At 53.6% G+C, this 20,930-nt stretch overlaps 1 protein-coding gene across 1 annotated transcript in view; it reads left to right on the top strand.

The window, feature by feature from the left end:
- Positions 1 to 20,930, top strand: part of RPS6KA2 (ribosomal protein S6 kinase A2) — a 219,437-nt gene that overhangs the window by 170,410 nt on the left and 28,097 nt on the right. Inside the window, exons 10-15 of the mRNA XM_042782257.1 lie at positions 569 to 671; positions 3,987 to 4,117; positions 5,373 to 5,498; positions 12,874 to 12,963; positions 18,529 to 18,687; positions 20,183 to 20,344. Of these exons, the coding sequence (XP_042638191.1) occupies positions 569 to 671; positions 3,987 to 4,117; positions 5,373 to 5,498; positions 12,874 to 12,963; positions 18,529 to 18,687; positions 20,183 to 20,344 (771 nt within the window). The remainder of the gene's footprint in view (positions 1 to 568; positions 672 to 3,986; positions 4,118 to 5,372; positions 5,499 to 12,873; positions 12,964 to 18,528; positions 18,688 to 20,182; positions 20,345 to 20,930) is intronic.

Here is a 20,930-nt window from a genome sequence, read left to right as displayed (position 1 = left end):
GGCCAGGAGATGGACCAGGTGTGAGGAGGTGGGAGGGGGACCAGATGTGAGGAAGTGGGAGGGGGCCAGGAGATGGACCAGGGGACAGGTGGGAGGGACCAGGAGATGGAGCAGGTGTGAGGAGGCAGGAGGAGCTGGGGAATTAAAGAGGTGGGAGGGACCAAAAGGGAGTTTTTTAAGTCCCCAGGGTGAGGAGGATGAGGTCAGACAGCAGAGCTCCCGCTTCACTGCTCTTACTGGGGGTATTTTGTAAGGCAGTGAGAACAAACCATGGTTATCCAGTAAGATTTTACTTGAAAGGAAAAAAGTATTCTATAGCAAAAACAAAAAAAAAAGTTTGAAAAGCATTGTCCGCCTCCACCTATTTCCTCTTTATGGAAAAGAGCACTTAGCAGGTCCCCAAACCCTTACACCTTCAGTTGGACCCCTTACCAGTTCAGGTTGAGGAGAGTCCTTGCTCCAATGAAAGCTGAGATCGAGTGATAAAACGTTCACTGCCCCAGGGCAGTCGTGCCCTTTGCGTGTCCTGGGTGTCTGGTGGTCACTGCCTGTCTTGCTTTCCTCGTAGAAGCTGTACAGGAAGGAGGTCAAGCCGCCCTTCAAGCCTGCGGTGGGCAGGCCGGAGGACACCTTCCACTTCGATCCCGAGTTCACATCCAGGACACCTACAGGTCTGTGCCAGTGCCGCATAGGGACAGTCTGCTGGTTCCTCCTTAACCTGCTCTAGGAATCATATAACGGAAGATGTTCTCCCTAGAAAAGAGCATCAGTTCTGTTTCATTTTGTTGTCTCTGTGCACTCATAAAGACTCAGGTCATTGAACCCCGAAACCCTTCTGGGTGTTCTCTAGATGATACCACTGTCTGGGAGTCGATTCCAACCCACAGAACCCCTAGAGGACAGAGTGGAACTGCCCACAGGGTCTGCAAGGCTGCCAATCTTCACAGAAGCAGAGCCCAAACCACACCCACTGCCTGGAGTCCATTCTGACCCACAGCGCCCCTAGAGGACAGAGTGGAACTGCCCACAGGGTCTCCCAGGCTGTTATCTTTGTGGAAGCAGACTGCTTCATCTTTTACCTGTGGAACAGTTGGTGGTCTGAACTGCCAACCTTTCAGTCAACCCTGGAGGGTAGCCAGTTGGAAACCTTCAAGGCCCATAGGCCTTCCCTCTCTCCAGTCCCTCTATTTTGACTCGATGGTACTCCTCCTCCCTCTTGCGGACTCACCTGCAAGAGCAAGGAAGGAAACTCATCAGCTTCTGTCTCAGGATAGCAGAGGACATGAGGTTAGCTCCTGTGTGTACCGTTACTCCTAGCGTACCATACGCGTTGCTGTCCCGTGGACACGTGCTGACACCCCCTCCCCATGTGTCAGAATAGACCCGCGCTCCTCCGGGCTTTCGGCGGCTGACTCAGGTACATCTCCAGGCCTTGGCTCCTCAGCGTCTCTGGGTGGACTCCGCCCTCCAGCCTTCAGGATAGCAGCCGAGCCCATGGCCGTCTGTGCCACCCAGAGACCCCAGGTCGCTCGGTCGGGTTCTCGGAGCCAGCTGCCTCCCTTGAAAAGGGATCGCGCTGTGCTGTTCATTTAGTGACACTTGTTAGCTGCTGTGGAGCTGGGCTGTGGCAGACACGTCTCAGATCCGGGAACTGGGGAGAGACAGGCTCCTCCACTGGGTAGTTACTGGGGTGGGAGCTGGCTGGTCTTCCTGCTTTCTCACAACTCTCAAATAAGCTGCATATTTGCTATACTAAGACAATAATAATGTTTAATTGGATGACTGTGCAGCAAACAGATAACTGTATGTGAAACACCACGCGGGGAAAGCAAGGGCCCCTGACAAGGGCCTGTATGTGAACAAGACCACGTGGGGAAAGGGGGAACAGAGAATTCTGCCCCCTGGGCTCCACCTGTCAGTGAGATGTGTTTCCTGTGCCTCGGGTGGGCCAGTGGAAGTGCTGTGCCAGTGTAGACAGCTGAGGGCCCCGCGAGGGACTTGAGGGGCTAGAGGCTGTGCCTGGCCCAAGCTTCGTGGACACTTAGCACAGAGTGGAGAGGATCCTGGCTGTGTGGATGGGAGTCGTGATGCTGGTGGGTGGCTCACTTCTTTTGGGTCCCCCTGTGGTGCCAGAGCAAACTGTCTGGGGCCAGAGCCCTGGTGGTAGCTGCTGATGGAGTCAGGGTGGTCACCGGCCAACGTGTGTGTCCCACAGCCTGGGTTTGTGGTTTCACAGCCCAGCATTAGGCCGCCTCGCGCCGCCCAGCTAACGTCAGGCACACAGCCTCACGCAGTGCTCTGACGTGGATCCGGCGCTGCTGATCTAACCGTCAGTTAACCACGGGTGCCAAGTTGTGCTGCTGTTTTTCTGGCATACACTTTCTGCACTTACTTCCAGATGCTTTTGAAAATAACTTCAGGGTAAGGTCCTCTGTGTGGACTTGGCCCTTCAGGGACTTGTGTAGCTGACGTCTTGACGGGTTCCAAGTCAACCTGCCCCGAGGCCATGCTGGTTCTCTTCCCACCTACAGTTGTCAGGTGGCTTGCCCCTCGCCAAACCTGGCTGGCTTGCTTCTGTTTTTGCCGACAGGTCAAGGGGGAAAGCATGGCCTCACTTAGCTGTGTATGTCACTTGGAAACACCGATAGGTAGCGTGGTGAGTGCTGTTTCTTCCCCATGCGGAGTGGGGTGGGCACCTCGCCTTCCTCACGGGTCTGTCTGTTACACGTGGTGCAGGCACCTCCTCCCTGCAGTCCTCCTCCTCTTGCTTTAAGAAACCTGGCACCTGTGTGTGGACAGGTCTGCAGAGCTGAAACCTGGCACCCTGTGTATGGACAGGCCTGCAGAGCTTAGGCAGGTCGTGAGAGGGGGTTCTGTCCTCAAAGCTCTGCCCGAGCCACGGGCAGGGCCACCACCGAGCCGGCTTGGGGGGCAGAGAAGCTGTCCACCCCGCTGCACCCCAGCACGGGCACTGTTGATACGGGGGCACTGCAGCTGTGCTCACTGGCCCGCCGACTGCCGGTCCCAAGGGCACTGGTGGCTTTTGTCTCTGTCGGAGGGGGTTGGGGACTGGGGTAGGGGACCGTGCTGGAGAACACGTAGAGACCCAGAAGGCAGCACCCAGGCACGCTCGGTGGTTATGCTACGGCTCCAGGTGTTTCTGCTGTTGATAGATCAAGCCGTGGGCACTGCCCAAAGTGAAGCGTGTTCGTACGGTTCGGTATTTCAAATCTTTGTTCTTCCTCCTCCAACGTGCACACCCGTGCACTCACACACACTGAAATGTGCACACACATACATCTCACAGTCACACGTGCACACATTTACCACACACTCATATATGCCCAAGGATATGCACACACTCACGTGTACACACAGACACACTGGCACATGTACACATACACATATGCACACACACACCCTGCACATAGTTGCACAAGTACACACACCACATACACACACCCCATACACTCTCAAACAAGCACACAAATGCACTCACATACCACACGCTCACATGCACATACAACACACCACACATACACCTCTCATGCACAGAAATGTGCCACACTCACACATGCACACACATGCCACACACATACCTCACAAACGCACATGCACTCACACACTTGTCCATCACACACACATGCATGCACACACCTCACACTCACGTACACACACATAAACGTGCTCATGCACCACACACTCATACATGTGCATACACATGGACACAAACCGCACACATGTATACCTTACACATTCACATGCACATGTACTCATGTACCATTCGCACGCAGCACCAAATGCACTCTTGGACCACGCTCTCTCACATAAGTGCACACACGCATCTCACACACGTGTGCTAAATAGTACTCATGCACCATACTCTCACACACATGTGCACACGTGCATACTCACGCACACACAACACAGAGGTACACCAGTGGCTGCAGTCCTCCCAGCAGCTCTGACTCCTTGTCTGTGTGCAGATTCCCCTGGCGTGCCTCCCAGCGCCAACGCCCACCATCTGTTCAGAGGATTCAGCTTTGTGGCATCAAGCCTGGTCCAGGAACCCTCGCAGCAAGACCTCCACAAGGTCACGGCCCACCCCATCGTGCAGGTAATCCCTGGAAAGCCCCCATCCACCTCACCCTGCCAGCCCTGGTGGACAGGGCCCAGCTGATGCCACACACTGGAGACTGACACCCAGACCCAGGGCTGCCTGGGGGGCTGGGAAGTGAACAGGGTCAGTTTTCAGTCCCTGACTTCGCTTCTGAGCCATGTCCCCGTGTCCTCAAGGCCTGAACCGCTGCTCCAAGCCTGCTTCTCATGCAGCCCACAGAGGAAAAGACAGGTGCCCAGAAGGACAGACCGGGGAGGCTGGGACCGAGGCCCCCGGGCTCATGTGTGGGCATCCCCCCACAGGGAGTCAGGCAGTGGTTTAACCTGTTGGGGGCCACTTGTCTCTGTAAAGTGTACTCTTAGAGGGCAGTAGAAGATGACATTTTTGTAAGACATCTTCCACCTCAGAGCCCTGGTGACGTGGTGGTTAAGCACTGGTTGCTAACCAAGAGGTCAGCGGTTCAAACCCCCTAGCGGCTCTGCAGGAGAAACATGAGGCAGTCTGCTTCCATGAAGATCACAGCCTTGGAAACCCTGTTGGACAATTCCAGTCTGTCCTTCAGAGGCTTTGTCGAGGTGGAGTCAACTGGACGGCAGTGGGTGTGGTTTGGGCTTGGCTTCCGTAAGGATGACAGCCTTGGAGGCCCTGTGGGCAGTTCTCTGTCCTCTAGGGGCACTGTAGAGATTAAAACAACAAAACAGCCTTGGAGACCCTGTGGGGCAGTTCTCTGTCCTCTGGGGGCGCTGTGAGTCAGCATCAGTTTGCTGGCAGCGGATCTGGTCTGGGTTCCCCACCTTATAAATGGAACCAGACTACAGAGAGCTCCCTGAAGGAGAATGATGGTTACGTTTGTTTAACAGCTGAGTCAGGGTACGTTGGTGGCACTAGGCTCTGTGGCTGATTGTGTCCCTGTCATCTCCTGGAGAAAGATGGCTTCGTAACACAGAGGCTTGATGTCAGTGTGTACACAGGCCCTCGGCAGGCTGCGACTTCGAAGCCCTGGATCCCAAGGGATGTCTGCATCCAGAAACTAGCTCTGAACCCGAGCTCCAAGGCCACACCTGTCTCCTTTCACTTCCAGTCCTTACTCTCCCTCTGGGAAAACATGGCAACCAGTGGACCCAGTGCAGCATGAGGTTGAAAACATGAGAGTCATGACCCAAGACATCAGGCAGAGCCCCGTCACCTTGAGCACCCTGCTCAGGTGTGTGCAGAGACGGCTAATGGGCTCTCCTCTTGGTCTGTGTCTCAGCAGTTGCATGGGAACAACACCCACTTCACCGACGGCTATGAGATCAAGGAGGACATCGGGGTGGGCTCCTACTCCGTGTGCAAGCGATGTGTGCACAAGGCCACAGACACGGAGTATGCCGTGAAGGTAAGGAGACATCAGCCTTGTGGGCAGTGCTGTGGTCTGGCACAACACACACACCATGGCTGCAAGGCAGGGCGGGGACTCCAGTGGACGCATCTGGGCCTGAACCTGCCTGACCAGCATCCAGTCTCTCGGGGGCAGGGCGGGGCGGGGCGGGGACTCCAGTGGGCGCACCTGGCCCTGAACCAGCCTGGCCGGTGTCCGTCTCTCAGGAAGCATCTTCTCTCCACTCGTCTTCCCCAGCTCTAGTCAGGGGCACCTTAGTTTGTTTTGCTATTAGGTCACCATTGAAAATTGTTTTGCAAAATCATAAACATGGTCAGTTACATCCCCATGAGGATTGTGAGGCTGGCGCAGGACTGGGCAGTGTTTCCTCTGTTGTACATGGGGCCACTGAGAGCATCTCAACGCACCTGAAAACAACAACGTCCACACGTGGAGGCGTGGCCACCATTAGCAGCTTCAGGTAGAACACAGGTCCAGGTGGAATGCATGCCGAGCGCACAAGCTTTGGGCACCCTGGTTCTGGGGCAGAGGGGCTGGGGGACAAGGGTAGTGTTTGGGGAGGAGGGAGTGGGGAGGAGGAAAAGCGGGCTGGCCGGCAGCAGGTGCAGTTCTCTGGCTGCTGGGGGTTTCCTTTTCCATCCTCTTCCACATCGTAACTGAGGGGTTTAAAGGAGAACTTGATGGAAACCCACCCGCTGCCCATCTAGATGCTGTTGTTGTGTCCACGCGTGAAGATGGCGGCGAGTTTGCCGAATTCTGCCATAGAGGAGACAGCGTTGTGTGTTCTTTGTGTTTTATGTGTGTTTCAGAAGCACATTATGTGTTTCTTAGCATTTTTCTACCTGGGTTCTCAGAATTTCTTTAACTCATTTCTCTGAGGCCCAGCAACAGTTCTAAAATAAGTCCCTGTTGCCAGTGAGGCGAGAACTCTCTCCTACTCAGCCAAGTGCAGCAACCAGCCACGCTTCTAGAGCAGAGCCTTCTCCCGTGGGTCTTACCAGCCCCCACTTTGAACCTGAGAATAATCCCCCATTGACAAAGGCAGTGAGGTGTTTCCCCAGAGGCCCCCACACCCAGCTGCCGTCTAAAGACACCATCTGACTCCGCTTTGTCAGCGGCTGATAACTTGTGTCCAAAGACCCTGTGGAGACCTCACTGTTACAGATTCTGAGGAATGGCGGCCACGGCCCAGTTGGGAAAGAAGCAGATGATGGGGCCCCACTGATGGAGCAGGAGAGAGCCGGACCGTCTGTTGCCTTTTGACAGGGCTGAGCTTCCCTGGGGAAATTGAGTGGGGGTCCCCTTGCAAAAACGGCAAGGAGGCCACATCTCCTGACCTCACAGGAGGAAGCCAGGATCACCATCAATAACACAAAGCCTATTACTACAAGGCCAGACATGCCTCCCTCCAGCCCTTTCACCAACCGTTCCTCCCAAAGCACCCACCACCTCTCTCCTAGGTTCGATAATTCACTGCAGTGGCCACACAGAGCTCACAGATTATGGGGTTTATTAGGGAAGCACCACAGGCTACAATTCAAGTTCAGGGAAAATGCTCAGTCTCTCTCCCAGCCCACCGTCCCTCAGCCAACAGTCTCTCTCACAGTCTCTTTCCCAGCAGTGCTGGTCCCTCAGTGTCTCACTCAGCGATGCGTGTCTCTTGCGTCTCTTTCCCAGCAACGTGTGTCTCAGGAGCGCGTGTCTCTTTCAGCAGCACGTCTTCCTCAACCAGCAGTTAGAGAGAGTTCGTTCTGCCTCTAGGAGGCCTCCTTTGGAGCCCGGCAGGGTGGTCAAACTAGCCAATCACAGCATCAGAACTCTAAGCACCTGAGAGAGAGTGGGAACCTCCCAGAACATTGTATTGTGCCAGGCCCAACAGAAATAACCCAGGTAGATAATATTTACAGTCAGGAGCTCCTCAGTTGCTCATTCCACCACTGAGTTTACAATGACTTATGGGTAGAAAAGCCACACTAAGTAATTTACTACACTGCACCTCTGCAGGGAATTCCTGCCTCTCAGAGATGACCGTGGGTCAGAATGTCTGGAAGGTACTTCAGGGAGCCAAGCCAAGAAGTACCCTGGGACATTTCTGTAGGATGCAGACCATAATCCCGAGTGTTCTTCATGACCCGGACAGAGTATTCCAGGAGCGTGGTTAAGCCAGGTGCTGGCATGCCAACTTCAGTCTGTGTATCAAAGGGCAAGCAGCTGTTGGATTTCTCTCAGAGACGAAGGAGCTACAGGGTTTCTGGCTTAGAGGTCATCGTTTCAGATGACCGGGTATATACCCAGGCTGCTTCAATGTCACATGGGGTGGGTCGCTACTGCATCCATTTTTAGCATCTTCAAGATCAACTGCAGCTGCAATCTGTCTTGGCTTTTTCTGTGTCATGTTCCTGACTGTAGTGTTCCCGTTTATTGAGGAAGAACTAAGAGCCAGATTGTGTGTATTTCTGTTGTCGCACAGAACTAAGAACGTAGCATGTAATTGTTGGGTGTGTACGTTGGACCCCAGTTCAGCGCATGTCCTATTGAGGGTCAGTCCCTACACCTTAGCTCCACCATGCTCAGCCACCACATGACAGTTTGAGAATCCAGCTGTCCAGGTTCCCCCGCGGCTTGCGGATGAAAACGAGAGTCTGTTTCATGAGAGACTGTCCAGCCAGAGCCAGACAAGGCTTCCTCGTCGAGGCTGTAGGGGCTGGGAGGTCTTCCCTGTCTGTAGTGAGTGGGGGGAAGAACACAGCGGTCTGAACTCAGTCAACACTAGGGCTAGAAGGCCTGGAGGACTCATGCTCAGTGGGACATTGTCATGCCCCAGGGGACACTGGCTATGTGAACCACCAGCCTTCTCCTCAGAAGGAAGGCTGGGCCATCTACTTCTGTAGTGATACTGCCTCAGAAACCCAAGGAGGGGTCATTATGAGTCAGATCTGACTCGACGGCAGTGAGTTTGGCTTTGATAACCTGTGACAGGTAAGTTTCTGTTTGTCAAACCCCCACTTGAGGCACTTCTGTCACAGCAGCATGCTGTTACAGGTCCGGAGGCTAAAAGTCCAAATGCAGGCTGCCAGCTCTGGGGCAAGGCTTTCTCTCTGCTGGCTCTGGAGGAAGGGCCTGTCTCTTTCCAGCATCTGTGGGTCCCCTGATGTTGCAGATCTCCATGTGTCTTGGCCTCAGTCTTGCCCTGGGTCTAGGAGGTTCTCAGCGCAGACACCCCAGGGCCAAAGGATGGGCTCTGCTCGCAGCTCTGCTTTCTGGGTGGGACTGAGGTCCCCCCTCTTTGCTGGCTTCTGTCTCCTTTTACCTCTTGTAAGGTGGTGACTCAGGCTGCCGCCCAGGGAAGCTCTGCCAGGAGCCAGAGGCAGCTGGTTTTCATGGAGCTCACCCAGGGGCAGAAGCTGAAGAGACGAGGACCTTCCTCCGCAGCCGACGGAGAGTCTTCTCCTAGGGCTGGCACCTGATTCAGACTTGGGCCTTCCAGAGTGGGAGAAAACCATGTTCTGTCTATTCAAGCCACCCCCTTGTGGTGTCTCTGTGACAGTGGCACTATAGATTAGTAAGACAACATGTGGTACAAGGAGGGCAGTGCTGCTTTAACAGATACATAAAGTGTGAAAGCCATTTTGCTGTCAGATAAAGGCTGGAGGCTGAGTTTGAAGGTGCCTAATGATGAAAGCCTAGTTTGCCTTGAAGAGAGTGTTAGAGTTACAGAAATCAAAGGCAGTTCTGCTGAGGGTCGGAAGGAAGTGAAGAGAGCTACAGAGAAAGTCTGTGTTGTCTTAGAGAATACAAATGGTGCTAACAGCAGAATGCTGGGAATGTGGACATTAAATGCACTTGTGGTGAGGCTTTCTAAGAAAATGATGAAGATGGGATTGGACAGTGGGAAAAGGGTGATGCTTTTTATGCAGTGACGAAGAACTTGTCTGAACTATGAGACAGTGTTTGGTGGAAGGTGGAGCTTGTAAGGGATGAGCTTGGCTGTCTGGCTGTTGAGATTTCTAAGCAAGACCTTAAAGGGCCTGCACGGTTTCTCCTAGCCTCTTACGGTAAAATGTGAGAGGGAAGAGAGGAACTTAAAAATGAACTATGCAAAATGGAAATGGAACGTAAGGATTTGGAAAATGCTGTTTTACAAACTAAGGACACACGTTGTAGAATGTTCACAAAGGATCTGGCTACACGATCTTTTGTTGAAGAGATTGAGCCTGTGACTGATGGCTGTAACCAGCTACCCCAGCAGAGAGGACCCATCAGCTTAGACTGAAGAGGACAGAAGGAATAAGGGGAGAGAAAGCTGCCTGCCTCTTGGAATCCTGCAGGCACGAAACAGGCCAAAGGAGCTGCGTCTGTTGATCCTTAAGAAGAAAAGAGGACCATCCCTGGGGCAGGTCAGAGACCAGCAGAGCTGCTGGAACGGGCACGGGAAGCAGGCCGCACTCACCCCAGAGAAGGGGCCATGGTCCTGGCTTCAGAGTCACATCTTCACCAACTTGGTTCTGAAGGGTGGGGCTGCCACCCACAGGAGCACAGGGCCGCTGCCCGGAACTGAGGCAGGGCTGCTGTGCTCGAGGGGCAGAAGAATGGGGCCTGGAGTTGCCATGTAGATGGACTGGGAGAATGGGGCCACCCAAAGCCACGGGAGCAGAGTTGCTGTCCAGTGGCCTGGCAGGAGGAGCTGGAGCCCAGTACCCAGAGGGCAACCCCAGAGTCTGGAGGGCAGGGTCGTGCCTCGCTGGTCTCAGGAAGCGGGATTCTTTCCAGGCCTTGGGAGCTAATGGAAGAGATCCTGCTGGGTCTGGACTTGCCTGGTGCCCGTTATCCCTTCCCTCCTCCAGTTTCCCCTGCTGTGACGGCAACGTCGGACTTGGAAACATCGCACTGTGGAAACAGGCAGCCTGTAGTCTAGACTTCACAGGTCCATGGGTGAAGAGGCATTTTGCCGCAGGATGGAATGCACGTAAAGTCTCACCCATATTTGATTTAAATGATTCTAAAGATGAGATTTTGGACTTTAAGTTGACTAAAGACTTTTGGGATGATGTGGTGGGGGGTGTTTTGCATATGGCAAGGACGTGAATTTGGGGGGACCAAAGGGTAGAACGTTAGGGATTGATTTATGCCCCCAGAACATATGTATTGGAAATCCTAACCTCTGTGCCTGTCGTTATAATGGCATTTGGGAATGACTATCTTTGTTACATTAACGAGACAGGGTAAGCGTGGGAGGTATCTTGAGTCAGTCTTTTTTGAGACACAGAGAGATTAAACAAGCGCTTGAGAAAGGAGATGGGAGAAGAGAGACTCCACGCCTCGTGAAGATCGCCCGGGAGTGGACACTCCAAAGAGACAAAGGGCTTCATCCAGAGCCAACAGGGAGTCTCTCCCTAGAGCCGGCGCCCTGAGTTCAGACTGCTAGCCTCCTCAACTGCAAGAAAACAAAATTTTGTTTGTTAAAGCCACCCCCTTGTGTTTCTGTAACAGCAGCACTAGAGAGCTAAGACTTTGTCCTCCTAGCTTTTTCCACAGGCCATGTTCACCTTCACACGTGTCACGGCTCACAAACACAGGAAGCACACAGACACCCATGTCACCCGCTTACACACACGCATGAAGCACACAGACACTCAGGTCACCGGCTTGCACATATGCAGGAAGCACACAGACCCCCGTGTCATGTGTGCACACACACGGGAGGCATGCAGACATCCGTGTCACCTGCTCACACACACAGCACACAGACACCCATGTTGCACGCACACACGCAGGAAGCATTCAGACACCCGTGTCACCCACTTGGCACACATGCAGAAAGCACACAGACACCCGTGTCACCAGCTCTCACACACGCAGGAAGCATGCACACACCCATGTCACCTGCTTGCATACGCACAAAGCACGTAGACACCCACGTTACCCGCCCGCACCACGCAGGAAGCACGCAGACACCCATGTCACCCGCTCATGCACACACAGGAAGCACACAGACAGCCGTCCATTATTAGTCCCACTTCTGGATTTCTCTTTTCTGAAAGGTTTGTGCAGTAGACAGTTTCATGTTGTCAGTGGTTGACAGCATGTGCCGTGGGAGACCTTTTTTTCCAGTGGCATGTTCCAGTTATAGCATTAAAAGTATGGTAGTGCACCACATAACGTGGGTTTGACCACATAGACGTCTGTGGCCCCATCCCACCATAAAGCTTATTGTATTGAAAACTCAAGGTGCATAGAGTGGGTTGTAGTAACAGATGGATACTGCTTTGTGACAAGGGTCAAAATGTTACTCCTGTCATTGTGCATTACTGTGTTGAAGATGTTGTGGTGCATCTGGAAGGCTTTCCTTTGTGTTTTGTGCGTAGGGAGATACATTACTTATTATACACTTAACACAGAAACTTAACCAACCAATGTCAGGTACGAGTCATAGCTCACTGTTCTGACTGACGTACAGATCCGACTTACAGGCATACCTAGAAATGGAACTTGTTCGCAATGCGGGGACTTCCCGTGTGTGATACAGCGTTCACCCCACGCCAGATCTCACAGCGTCTTTCACAGAATGTGTCATCAGCATTAGTGATGCATGACTATATCTTAGTTTATTTTAGCAATAGAGTCAGGTAAAACTAATGTGAAATCCTTAAAACAGCTCAAGAGTACTTGGTACCCAGTTCTTCTCACAGGGATAAATGTAGCAGTCATGTGCTATACTGAGGGGCGGCCGGCTCTCCCTGGAAGGGGTCCAGCCTTCCCTGGAAGGGACTCCATTCATGTGCAGGGCTGAGTGGGTCTGCCCTTCCCTAGAAGGGGTTCCTTTGTGTGCAGGCTGAGAGGGTCCAGCCTTCCCTGGAAGGGGTCTCTTCGTGCGCAGGGTTGAGGGGGTCCGGCTCTCCCTGGGAGGGGTCCCTTCATGTGCAGGGCTGAGGGGATGCAGCTCTATCTGGAAGGGGTCCCTTCGTGTGCAGGCCTGAGGGGGTCCAGCCCTCCCGGAAAGAGGTCCCTTCATATTCACACCAGATAGCTGAAGATCATGTCAGCATTTCTGGGCTCTGTTCCACACTGGCCTGTAATTTGCCAGCCAAGAAAAGAAACGAACCCAGACCCTTGGCATCAGTGGAGCTCACTGTTAGAAGGAAGACAGATGGATCTGGAAATGTTCCCTTTTTTTTCCAGCAGCAAAAATGGGAGTTCTTTCTCTGTGCATTTAAATGCATTTTCCAGGAGCGGGTCTGTCACATCTTACTGATGACAGCATGCTCGCCTCCCCTCATCTCAGTGACAAGTGAGAAGCAGGGTCCTGCCCGAGCTCAGTGGACATGGGGGTGCCGCCATGGTTCTCTCAGGTCACGTGCTGTGTCTCTTTCAGATCATTGACAAGAGTAAAAGGGACCCCTCGGAGGAGATTGAGATCCTCCTGCGATACGGCCAGCACCCGAACATCATCACCCTCAAAGACGTAAGTGCCCTGCACGCACCACCTGCTGCTCTGGCCCCTTCATCTGACACGGGCCAGCTTCCACAGGTCGATGCCAGCTTCCGGCCCGCTCCACCGACACTGTGCCGAGGGCACGAGCCTGAGAGGGGCGTCCCTCATGCACCCTCTCCTTACGTGTCGTGGTCAGCCTGACTCGCTGGACCACTGAGTGCGCCCTCCCGGAGGGCAGCCACTAGGCCTCCCAGACCACGTGGTCTGCAGGTACGTAAGAAAACACAGCTGTGTGAATCCCAGCGTCTGTCTTCCCTAATTCATACAGCAGAAAAGGTGGGTGTGGGCTCGGAACGATGAGCGGTGGTGCAGAGCTGAGACTCGGACATCAGGCTCTCATTGTGGGCCTTCTCCCTTCTGCCCCTGGCTTTGTCTATTGAGTGATTAGTGGTCGTTTGCGTGCAGGGGTTGGGGACACATTGGAGGCCGTCAGGCAGCTAAGTGAGGGGTTGGACATCGGCGGGGAGGGGAGAAGGTATTGACTTCATCTCCGTCTCAGTCTCAGTCTCACTCGGTTGGTCTCAGGAGAACCCCGGGGAGTGTTGTACACAAATACCCACACGTCTGAATGTAGGAGCCCTGGCGGTACATCGGTTAAGTGCTAGGCTGCTGACCACAAGGCTGGCTGTTCAGACCCTCCCAGCACCTCCAAGGGAGAGAGATCCGGCAGTCCGTCCCCGTAAAGACTGCTGCTGTTACTAGGTGCCATCACAGCAGCTCCAGCCCATGGTGCCCCTGTGTGCGCCACCCTCACACCCACTGCCATGCTTGAGCCCGTTGTCGCGGCCGCTGTGTCCGTCCGTCCGTCTCACGGGGGTCCTCCCTTTTCTCACTGACCTTCTGCTTTACCAATCACAATGTCCTTCTCCAAGGGCTGGTCACTCTGATGACATCCAGAGTACCTGAGATGAGGTCTCACCATCCTCACTGCGAAGGGCGTCCTGGCTGAACTTCTTCCAGGACAGATTTGATGCCCCCCCGGTGGTCTGTGGTTTATTCAGTGCTCTTCACCACCAGCTTGGTTCCGCTGAGTCATTTCTTCAGCCCGGCTCTCACATGCTCATGAGGCCATGGAAGATGCCACGGCTCGGGTCAGGTTCACCTTAGTCCACACAGTGACATTGTTGTTTTTTAATACTTTAAAAAGATCTTTTACCTTTTGTTAGATTGTGATTTGGGTGGAAGTTTACAGAGCACGTTGTTCCATTCAACAATTCACACACGTTCAGTTTCCTGCCATTCGTCGCGATCCTCAGTGTCACGGCACCCATCCTGCTTCCTCCTGTGTTTACCTTGTCCATCTTCTTTCCTGTCTGTGTCACAGTAGTCCCCTCTGTTGTCTGTAACTGTGTCCACTCTCAGACTGTTGTCAGTGCTGTCCCTGCAGGGCTGTGTGTGTCACAGTTGTCCCCTCTGTTGTCTGTAACTGCGTCCACTTGCAGACTGTTGTCCCTGCAGGGCTGTGTGTGTCACGGTAGTCCCCTCTGTTGTCTGTAACTGTATCCACTCACCAACTGTTGTCAGTGCTGTCCCTGTAGGGCTGTGTGTGTCACGGTAGTCCCCTCTGTTTTCTGTAACTGTATCCACTCACCAACTGTTGTCAGTGCTGTCCCTGTAGGGCTGTGTGTGTCACGGTAGTCCCCTCTGTTGTCTGTAACTGCATCCCCTTGTAGACTGCTGTCCATGCAGGGCTGTGTGTGTCACGGTAGTCCCCTCTGTTGTCTGTAACTGCGTCCACTCGCAGACTGTTGTCAATGCTGTCCTGCAGGGCTGTTGTGTAACGGTAGTCCCCTCTGTTGTCTGTAACTGCGTCCCCTTGTAGACTGCTGTCCCTGTAGGGCTGTGTGTGTCACGGTAGTCCCCTCTATTGTCTGTAACTGTGTCCACTCTCAGACTGTTGTCACTGCAGGGCTGTTGTGTAACGGTAGTCCCCTCTGTTGTCTATAACTGCGTCCACTCGCAGACTGTTATCAGTGCTGTCCTGCAGGGCTGTTTGTAACGGTAGTCGCCTCTCTTGCCTTGAACTCTTGGGTTCCTTCCGTGTGCAGTCTGCCGCTGCTTCTCTCCATGGGTACTTGCTGCCCTTTTGGTCCATATGGCTGATTGTTCTAATACCTTCCTGGTATTACTGTTATTGTTCACCTTACAGGCTTATCTGTCGTTTGGCTGAAAGTTGAGTCATGGGGTTGAGTTTGTTGAAGCATCTCAGTGGGTTCCATCAATCCCTGGATCCTTGTTTTTCTCCAATTCCTTCAGTGCAGCTTTGACTTCTTCCTTCAGTACTGTTGGCTCTGTATCACGTGCCATCTCCTGAAATGGATGAACATCGACCAATTCTTTTTATTCTTTTTGCTATAGTGACTATGTGTATTCCTTCCATCTTCTTTTGATGCTTCCTGCGTCATTCATTATTTTGCCCATAGAATTCTTTAGTATTGCAACTCGAGGCTTGACTTTTTTCTTCAGTTCGTTCAGCTTAAGCTGACCATGTTCTTCCATTTCGTTTTCTAACTCTGGGTCTTTGCATATTTCAATATATTATCTTACTTTGTCTTCTTGAGCAGCCCTTTGAAATCTTCTGTTCAGCTTTTTAATTCATCATTTCTTCCATTCACTTTAGCTACTCTGCATTCAAGAGCAAGGTTCAGCCTCTTCTGACATCCCTTTTGGTCTTTTCTTTCTTTCCTGTCTGTTTAATGACCTTCTGTTTTCTTCATATATGATGTCTCTGATGTCACCCCACAACTCGTCTGCACTTCAGTCACTGGTATTGATTGTGCCAAATCTGTTCTTCAGATGGTCTCTAAATTCAGGTGGGATATACTCAGGGTTGTACGTTGCCTCTCATGGACTTGTTTTAATTTTCTTCAGCTTCATCTTAAACTTTCATATGAGTAACTGATGGTCTGTTCCACAGCCAGCTCCTAACCTTGTTCTGATTGATGATATTAAGCTTTTCCATCGCCTCTTTGACGGATGTAGTCAATTTGATTCTTGTTTATTCCATCTGGTGAAGTCACTGTATAGTCACTGTTGATGCCATTGATAAAAATTAGTTGCAACAGATAAGTCATTGGTCTTGCAAAATTGTATCATGTAATTGCTGCTGTTGTTTGTATCACCAAGGCCGTATTTTCCAACTACAAACTACCTTTGTTTCCAGCTTCTCCATTCCAGTCATCAGTAATTACCAATGCATCTCGATTGCATGTTTGGTCAATCTCAGACTACAGAAGTTGGTAAAAATCTTCAATTTCTTCAACTTCGGCATTAGTGGTTGGTGCAGAAATTTGAATAGTAGTGGTATTAACTGGTCTTCCTTGTAGGCATGTGGATATTATCCTGTCACTGACAGCATTGTACTTCAGAACAGATCTTGAGATGGTCTTTTTGATGATGAATGTGACACCATTCCTCTTGAATTTGTCATTTCTGCTGTGGTAGACCATAGGATTATCTGATTCGTAATGGCCCATATCAGTCCATTTCAGCTCTCTAAGGCCTAGGATACTGATCTTAATATGTTCCATTTCACTTTTGATTTATATTCTGTTCACTCCATATTTCGAGCATTAATGGATTTTTGCAGCTGTTTTTTCTCATTTTGAGTTGTGCCCCACCAGCAGATAGAGGTCCTGAGAGCCTGCTCCATCTGTGTCTTGCGTTGAGGAGGCAGCTCTTCTCCGGTGCTGTTTGGGCGCCTTGCGGTCAGAGGTGCTCATCTCCCGGCACTGGGTCCGACGCTGTGGGCTGCTGTGCGGCAGGTGCCCGCTGGTCCTTTTTTCAGACATAGATCACCAGCTCCTCCTTCCGGGCCTGTCTCAGTCTGGAAGCTCCACAGAAACCTGTCCACCACGGGCGACCCGTGGCATAGCCTCCAGCCTCGCAGCAACACGCTGACAGTGGTGACCATGAAGATCCAGCCTAGAAAGCCCCCTGGAGCAGATCTCTGTGTCCTGCAGGGTCACTGTGGGTCAGAATCTCCTCACCAGCACACAGCAGCGTCCGTATCTGTACAGACGCATGCGTACCAGCTTATATCCTTCCTGAAGTGCAAAACCAGGTAGATGACGTTAATGCGTCTGCAGCCTCGTTGGTTCCTGAGCCGAAAAATCAGTACATATTTGCACATTACTCCTTTCCACATCATGCCGGTCTGGAAGCTTGGACGGCCTGGGCTCCCGTGTGCACAGATTGGTGTACACACGCAGCTCTTAACACGCATGTGGGTGATAGAAGCAGCCAGAGCATGCACCTGTCTTTTTGTTCTTGAAGTTCACGGGGTCCAGGCCCACGTGCAGGAAGCCATCTTTTTCTCTGCTTCTCTGAGATAGAGCAGCCCTGTGAGATGAGCCGGCCGTGCGTTCTGCTGTCCTGCCATCTGGCCCTCATTCCCGGCTACTCTCAAGTGTGGCCTGTGGCCCCACAGCGTCAGCTCCCCTGGCAGCATGTTGGGAAGGCAGTCTCAGGCCGGCCCGGGCCTGCAGGGTCAGAATCTGCGTTTGCCCGGGAGCCCGGCTCGTGTGCACGTCAGGCTCTGGGGGTCTGGGAGGTGCTGCCCTCGAGAGAAGCCGTGGCCTGGTGGTGTGCCGGTGCTCACATTTAGACCGTGAGTCGTGCTATTTCAGATAGCCTGGCAGAATCATGAGACCATTCATGTCGGCTCAGAGCACACCCGTGTGACGTCGGCCCAGCTCACTTGTTCCTGTTGGCCATTGGGGTCAGCGGCCTGTGAGTCGGCCTCTGCCTAATGGTGCCTCCTTCACAGCGGAACAGAGCTGCCCAGTCCTGGGCCCTCCCCACGACTGCCTGGGGGCTGCAGCATTGTGATCCGTAGGGCTTTCACTGGCTGATGTTCAGAAGTGGGCTGCCAGGCCTTCCTAGTCTGTGTAGGGTGACGGCGCTGCTGAAACCTGTGCAGTGTTCCGGGTGTGGCAGCAGGTTACTAACACGGGCTTTTTCTAAGGAGAGCCACGTCTGGGACAACCAGCACATCCACTCGGTCATTTTTGCAGTCACCGGTGGTATTCCTGGCAAACACTGGGGCCCAGCTTCTACCCACCGAGTCTTCTACCCACTGAATCCTCTCCCCACTCAGTCCTCTCCTCGTTGCCTGCCCAGCCCCCCGCCCACCGAGTCCTCCCCACCTTGAGTCCCCCACCCACCAAGCCCACTGCCTGCAGGGCCCCTGCCCCCACTGCTGAGTCCTCTGCCTGCTGAATTCTCGCCTCTGGAGTTGGCGCTCAGGGAGCCGCTCCTGAGTGGGGGGCTGTACAGACCTGCATGGGACTCAGCCATGTGCCTGCTCCCTGCACTTCAGGGCATGAGGGACCCTACCCCGGGTGGGGACGTGTATGCGTGTGCATGTGTGCACACATGTGCACACTGTAGGTCCGCCCCCTGCAAGTCTGTAACATCAGGGACCCCGCCCTGGGTGAGGACTTGCGTGTGTTTGAGCCGTGGGCCCACCCCCTGCAGGGACCCTGCCCTGGCTGGAAACCTGAGCATGTCTGAGCCATGTGCCCGCCTCTGCAGGTCTACGATGACGGGAAGTATGTGTACCTGGTAATGGAGCTGATGCGCGGCGGCGAGCTCCTGGACCGGATTCTGCGGCAGCGATACTTCTCGGAGCGCGAGGCCAGTGACGTGCTGTGCACCATCACCAAGACCATGGACTACCTGCACTCCCAGGGGGTACGCAGCACCCGGCAGAGACCGACTCATAGAGGGTTTGCAGCCTGTGAGCCGGGAGCTGAGGTTGTCCTTGAGCCCTCCCAATCATGGTCCTTCCATCACCTGCATCAGGTTACATACAGTTGCTTGTACACGTGGGTGCTCGCGGGAGGCAGGTAAATTAAATTTCTCTGGGCCAGCTTCCCACAAGAAATACTGTGGGCTTGATGAAGGGCATTGTAGAAAGCCATCAGTCAGCGGGTTTACAGCTGAGTTCTGTCAGTGACACGAAGGAGTCAGTCGATGAAGAGGACGATCAGAGTGGGACTGCAAGGCCACAGGTCCCAGGGGCTGCTGTGAGCTCCTCACTCATCTAATCCTGACCGGCATTAATGCCCATTTTACAGATGGGAGACCAAAGCACTGAAAGGGTGAGGGTCTTTCCCGAGGACGCAGCACCCACAAGAGGCAGCTTCAGGCTTCAGAGCCCGGTATTCAGGTTCCGGAGCCCCAGCTCTCAGCCAGACACACCCCATGGCGTCCTCTCACCCCTCCTCTCCCGCTGTCTGTCTCCTGCCAGCATTTCTCCGGGAGCAGGCACTGCCCTCCTTGGTCACCTCTGAGCAGGAGAGTGGCCTTCCAGGACACACGAGTCTTCTCCAAAGGCATCCCTGGGGTGAGCAGGAGGGGAGAGCATTTTCAGATTTCCCAGGCACACAAGCCCAAGGAGAGCCTTTGCTTGATGGTGTTTACAGATCGGCTCTTAGTTCAAAGGCGGGTAATGGACCTGAAACCTAAAGTTCAGTTTCCTGGCCATCCGGAGCACCAACGCCAAGCTGGCCGGCCCAAGTCGGACCTCGTCACTTCCCTCTTTAGTCCTTTTGTTGGAATTTACTAGGGTAACTGAGGTGGCCTTTAGGATGTCACAGCACATGTTGACGGCATTCCTCTCTGTCTCCTGCACAGCCACTTGGCGTGGCAGGGTGGTGGCCCCACCTGCACTACGGCCGCTGGTCGTCAGGGAGTTCCTGCTGCCCACTGTCGTGTGTGCTCAGGACACCTGTACCACCCCCAGCAGCACTCGTCCTGTGTGCAGTGACATGGTTCTGTGCAGTGCCCCATCCCGGCATCTAACCATGTGTTGAATTAAACATTCACCGAGTGGCTGTAACTTTCCGAGCCTTTTGCTCCTGTTTTCTGACCACCCATGCCATGCTCTTCCTCACGGGGACTCCAGTAAGCCAGTCTCTCATCTTGGATGAATGCTTCGGATTTAAGAGCTCAAGTATTCATCCACAGCACCAGAGTTTATACTGGGTCCCGAGATCTGAGCACTAGTGGGACAGAAAGAGGGTGTGGGGTATCCCGGGAGCCGCGTCCCATGCCTGGGAGAGGATTGGCTTCCTGCTGAAGCCGCCCTCAGAACCAGCAGTCCCGGCACCAGCCCTTGCCTCTGAGGGCTCCCGTCCACCCCGCCGTGCCCTGTGCCATTGTCTGACAGCCCTTGGCTTTTCAGGTGGTGCACCGCGATCTGAAGCCAAGCAACATCCTGTACACGGATGAGTCTGGGAACCCCGAGTCCATCAGGATCTGCGACTTTGGATTCGCCAAACAACTGCGAGCCGAGAACGGACTGCTGATGACACCCTGCTACACGGCCAACTTTGTCGCCCCCGAGGTGGGAAGGCCTGACTGGGGGAGGACGGCCCCTCCATCCCCTGGAGAGGGCACCCGTCTTCTCCCTTCTCCAAAGGCAGCAGGGTGGCTTGGTAGAGCTGAGGCATTGTGAGGGTCTCCGCATGGTACAAAGGGTTTGCAGTTGGCTACTCACCAACGGTTGGTAGTTCAAACCCACCCAGCAGCACCAAGGAAGAAAGGCCTGGTGATCTGTTTTGTAAAGATCACAGCCACAGAAACCCTGTGGAGCAGTTTCCACTGTGCACATGGGGTCAGGTCATGTCGGGGCAGGCTGGGGCAGGTCGGGTCAGGTTAGGTCAGGGCAGGCTGGGTCATATTGGGGCAGTCTGGGTCAGGTCAGGTAAGGCTAGGTCAGGTCGGGTCGGGTCAGGCTGGGTCAGGTCGGGTCAGGTTAGGTCAGGGCAGGCTGGGTCAGGTTAGGTCAGGTCATGTCAGGCTAGGTCAGGTCATGTCAGGCTAGGTCAGGTCAGGTCAGGCTAGGTCGGGTCGGGTCAGGTCAGGTCAGGCTAGGTCAGGTCGGGTCAGGTTAGGTCAGGTCAGGCTAGGTCAGGTCAGGCTAGGTTGGG

Source organism: Orycteropus afer, unplaced genomic scaffold, assembly GCF_000298275.1.
Source record: "Orycteropus afer afer isolate SDZICR_OR568_19922 unplaced genomic scaffold, OryAfe1.0 scaffold00273, whole genome shotgun sequence".
Lineage (NCBI taxonomy): Eukaryota > Metazoa > Chordata > Mammalia > Tubulidentata > Orycteropodidae > Orycteropus > Orycteropus afer.
Note: the sequence above shows the minus strand (reverse complement) of the source record. Positions and strands in the feature narration are given on the sequence as shown.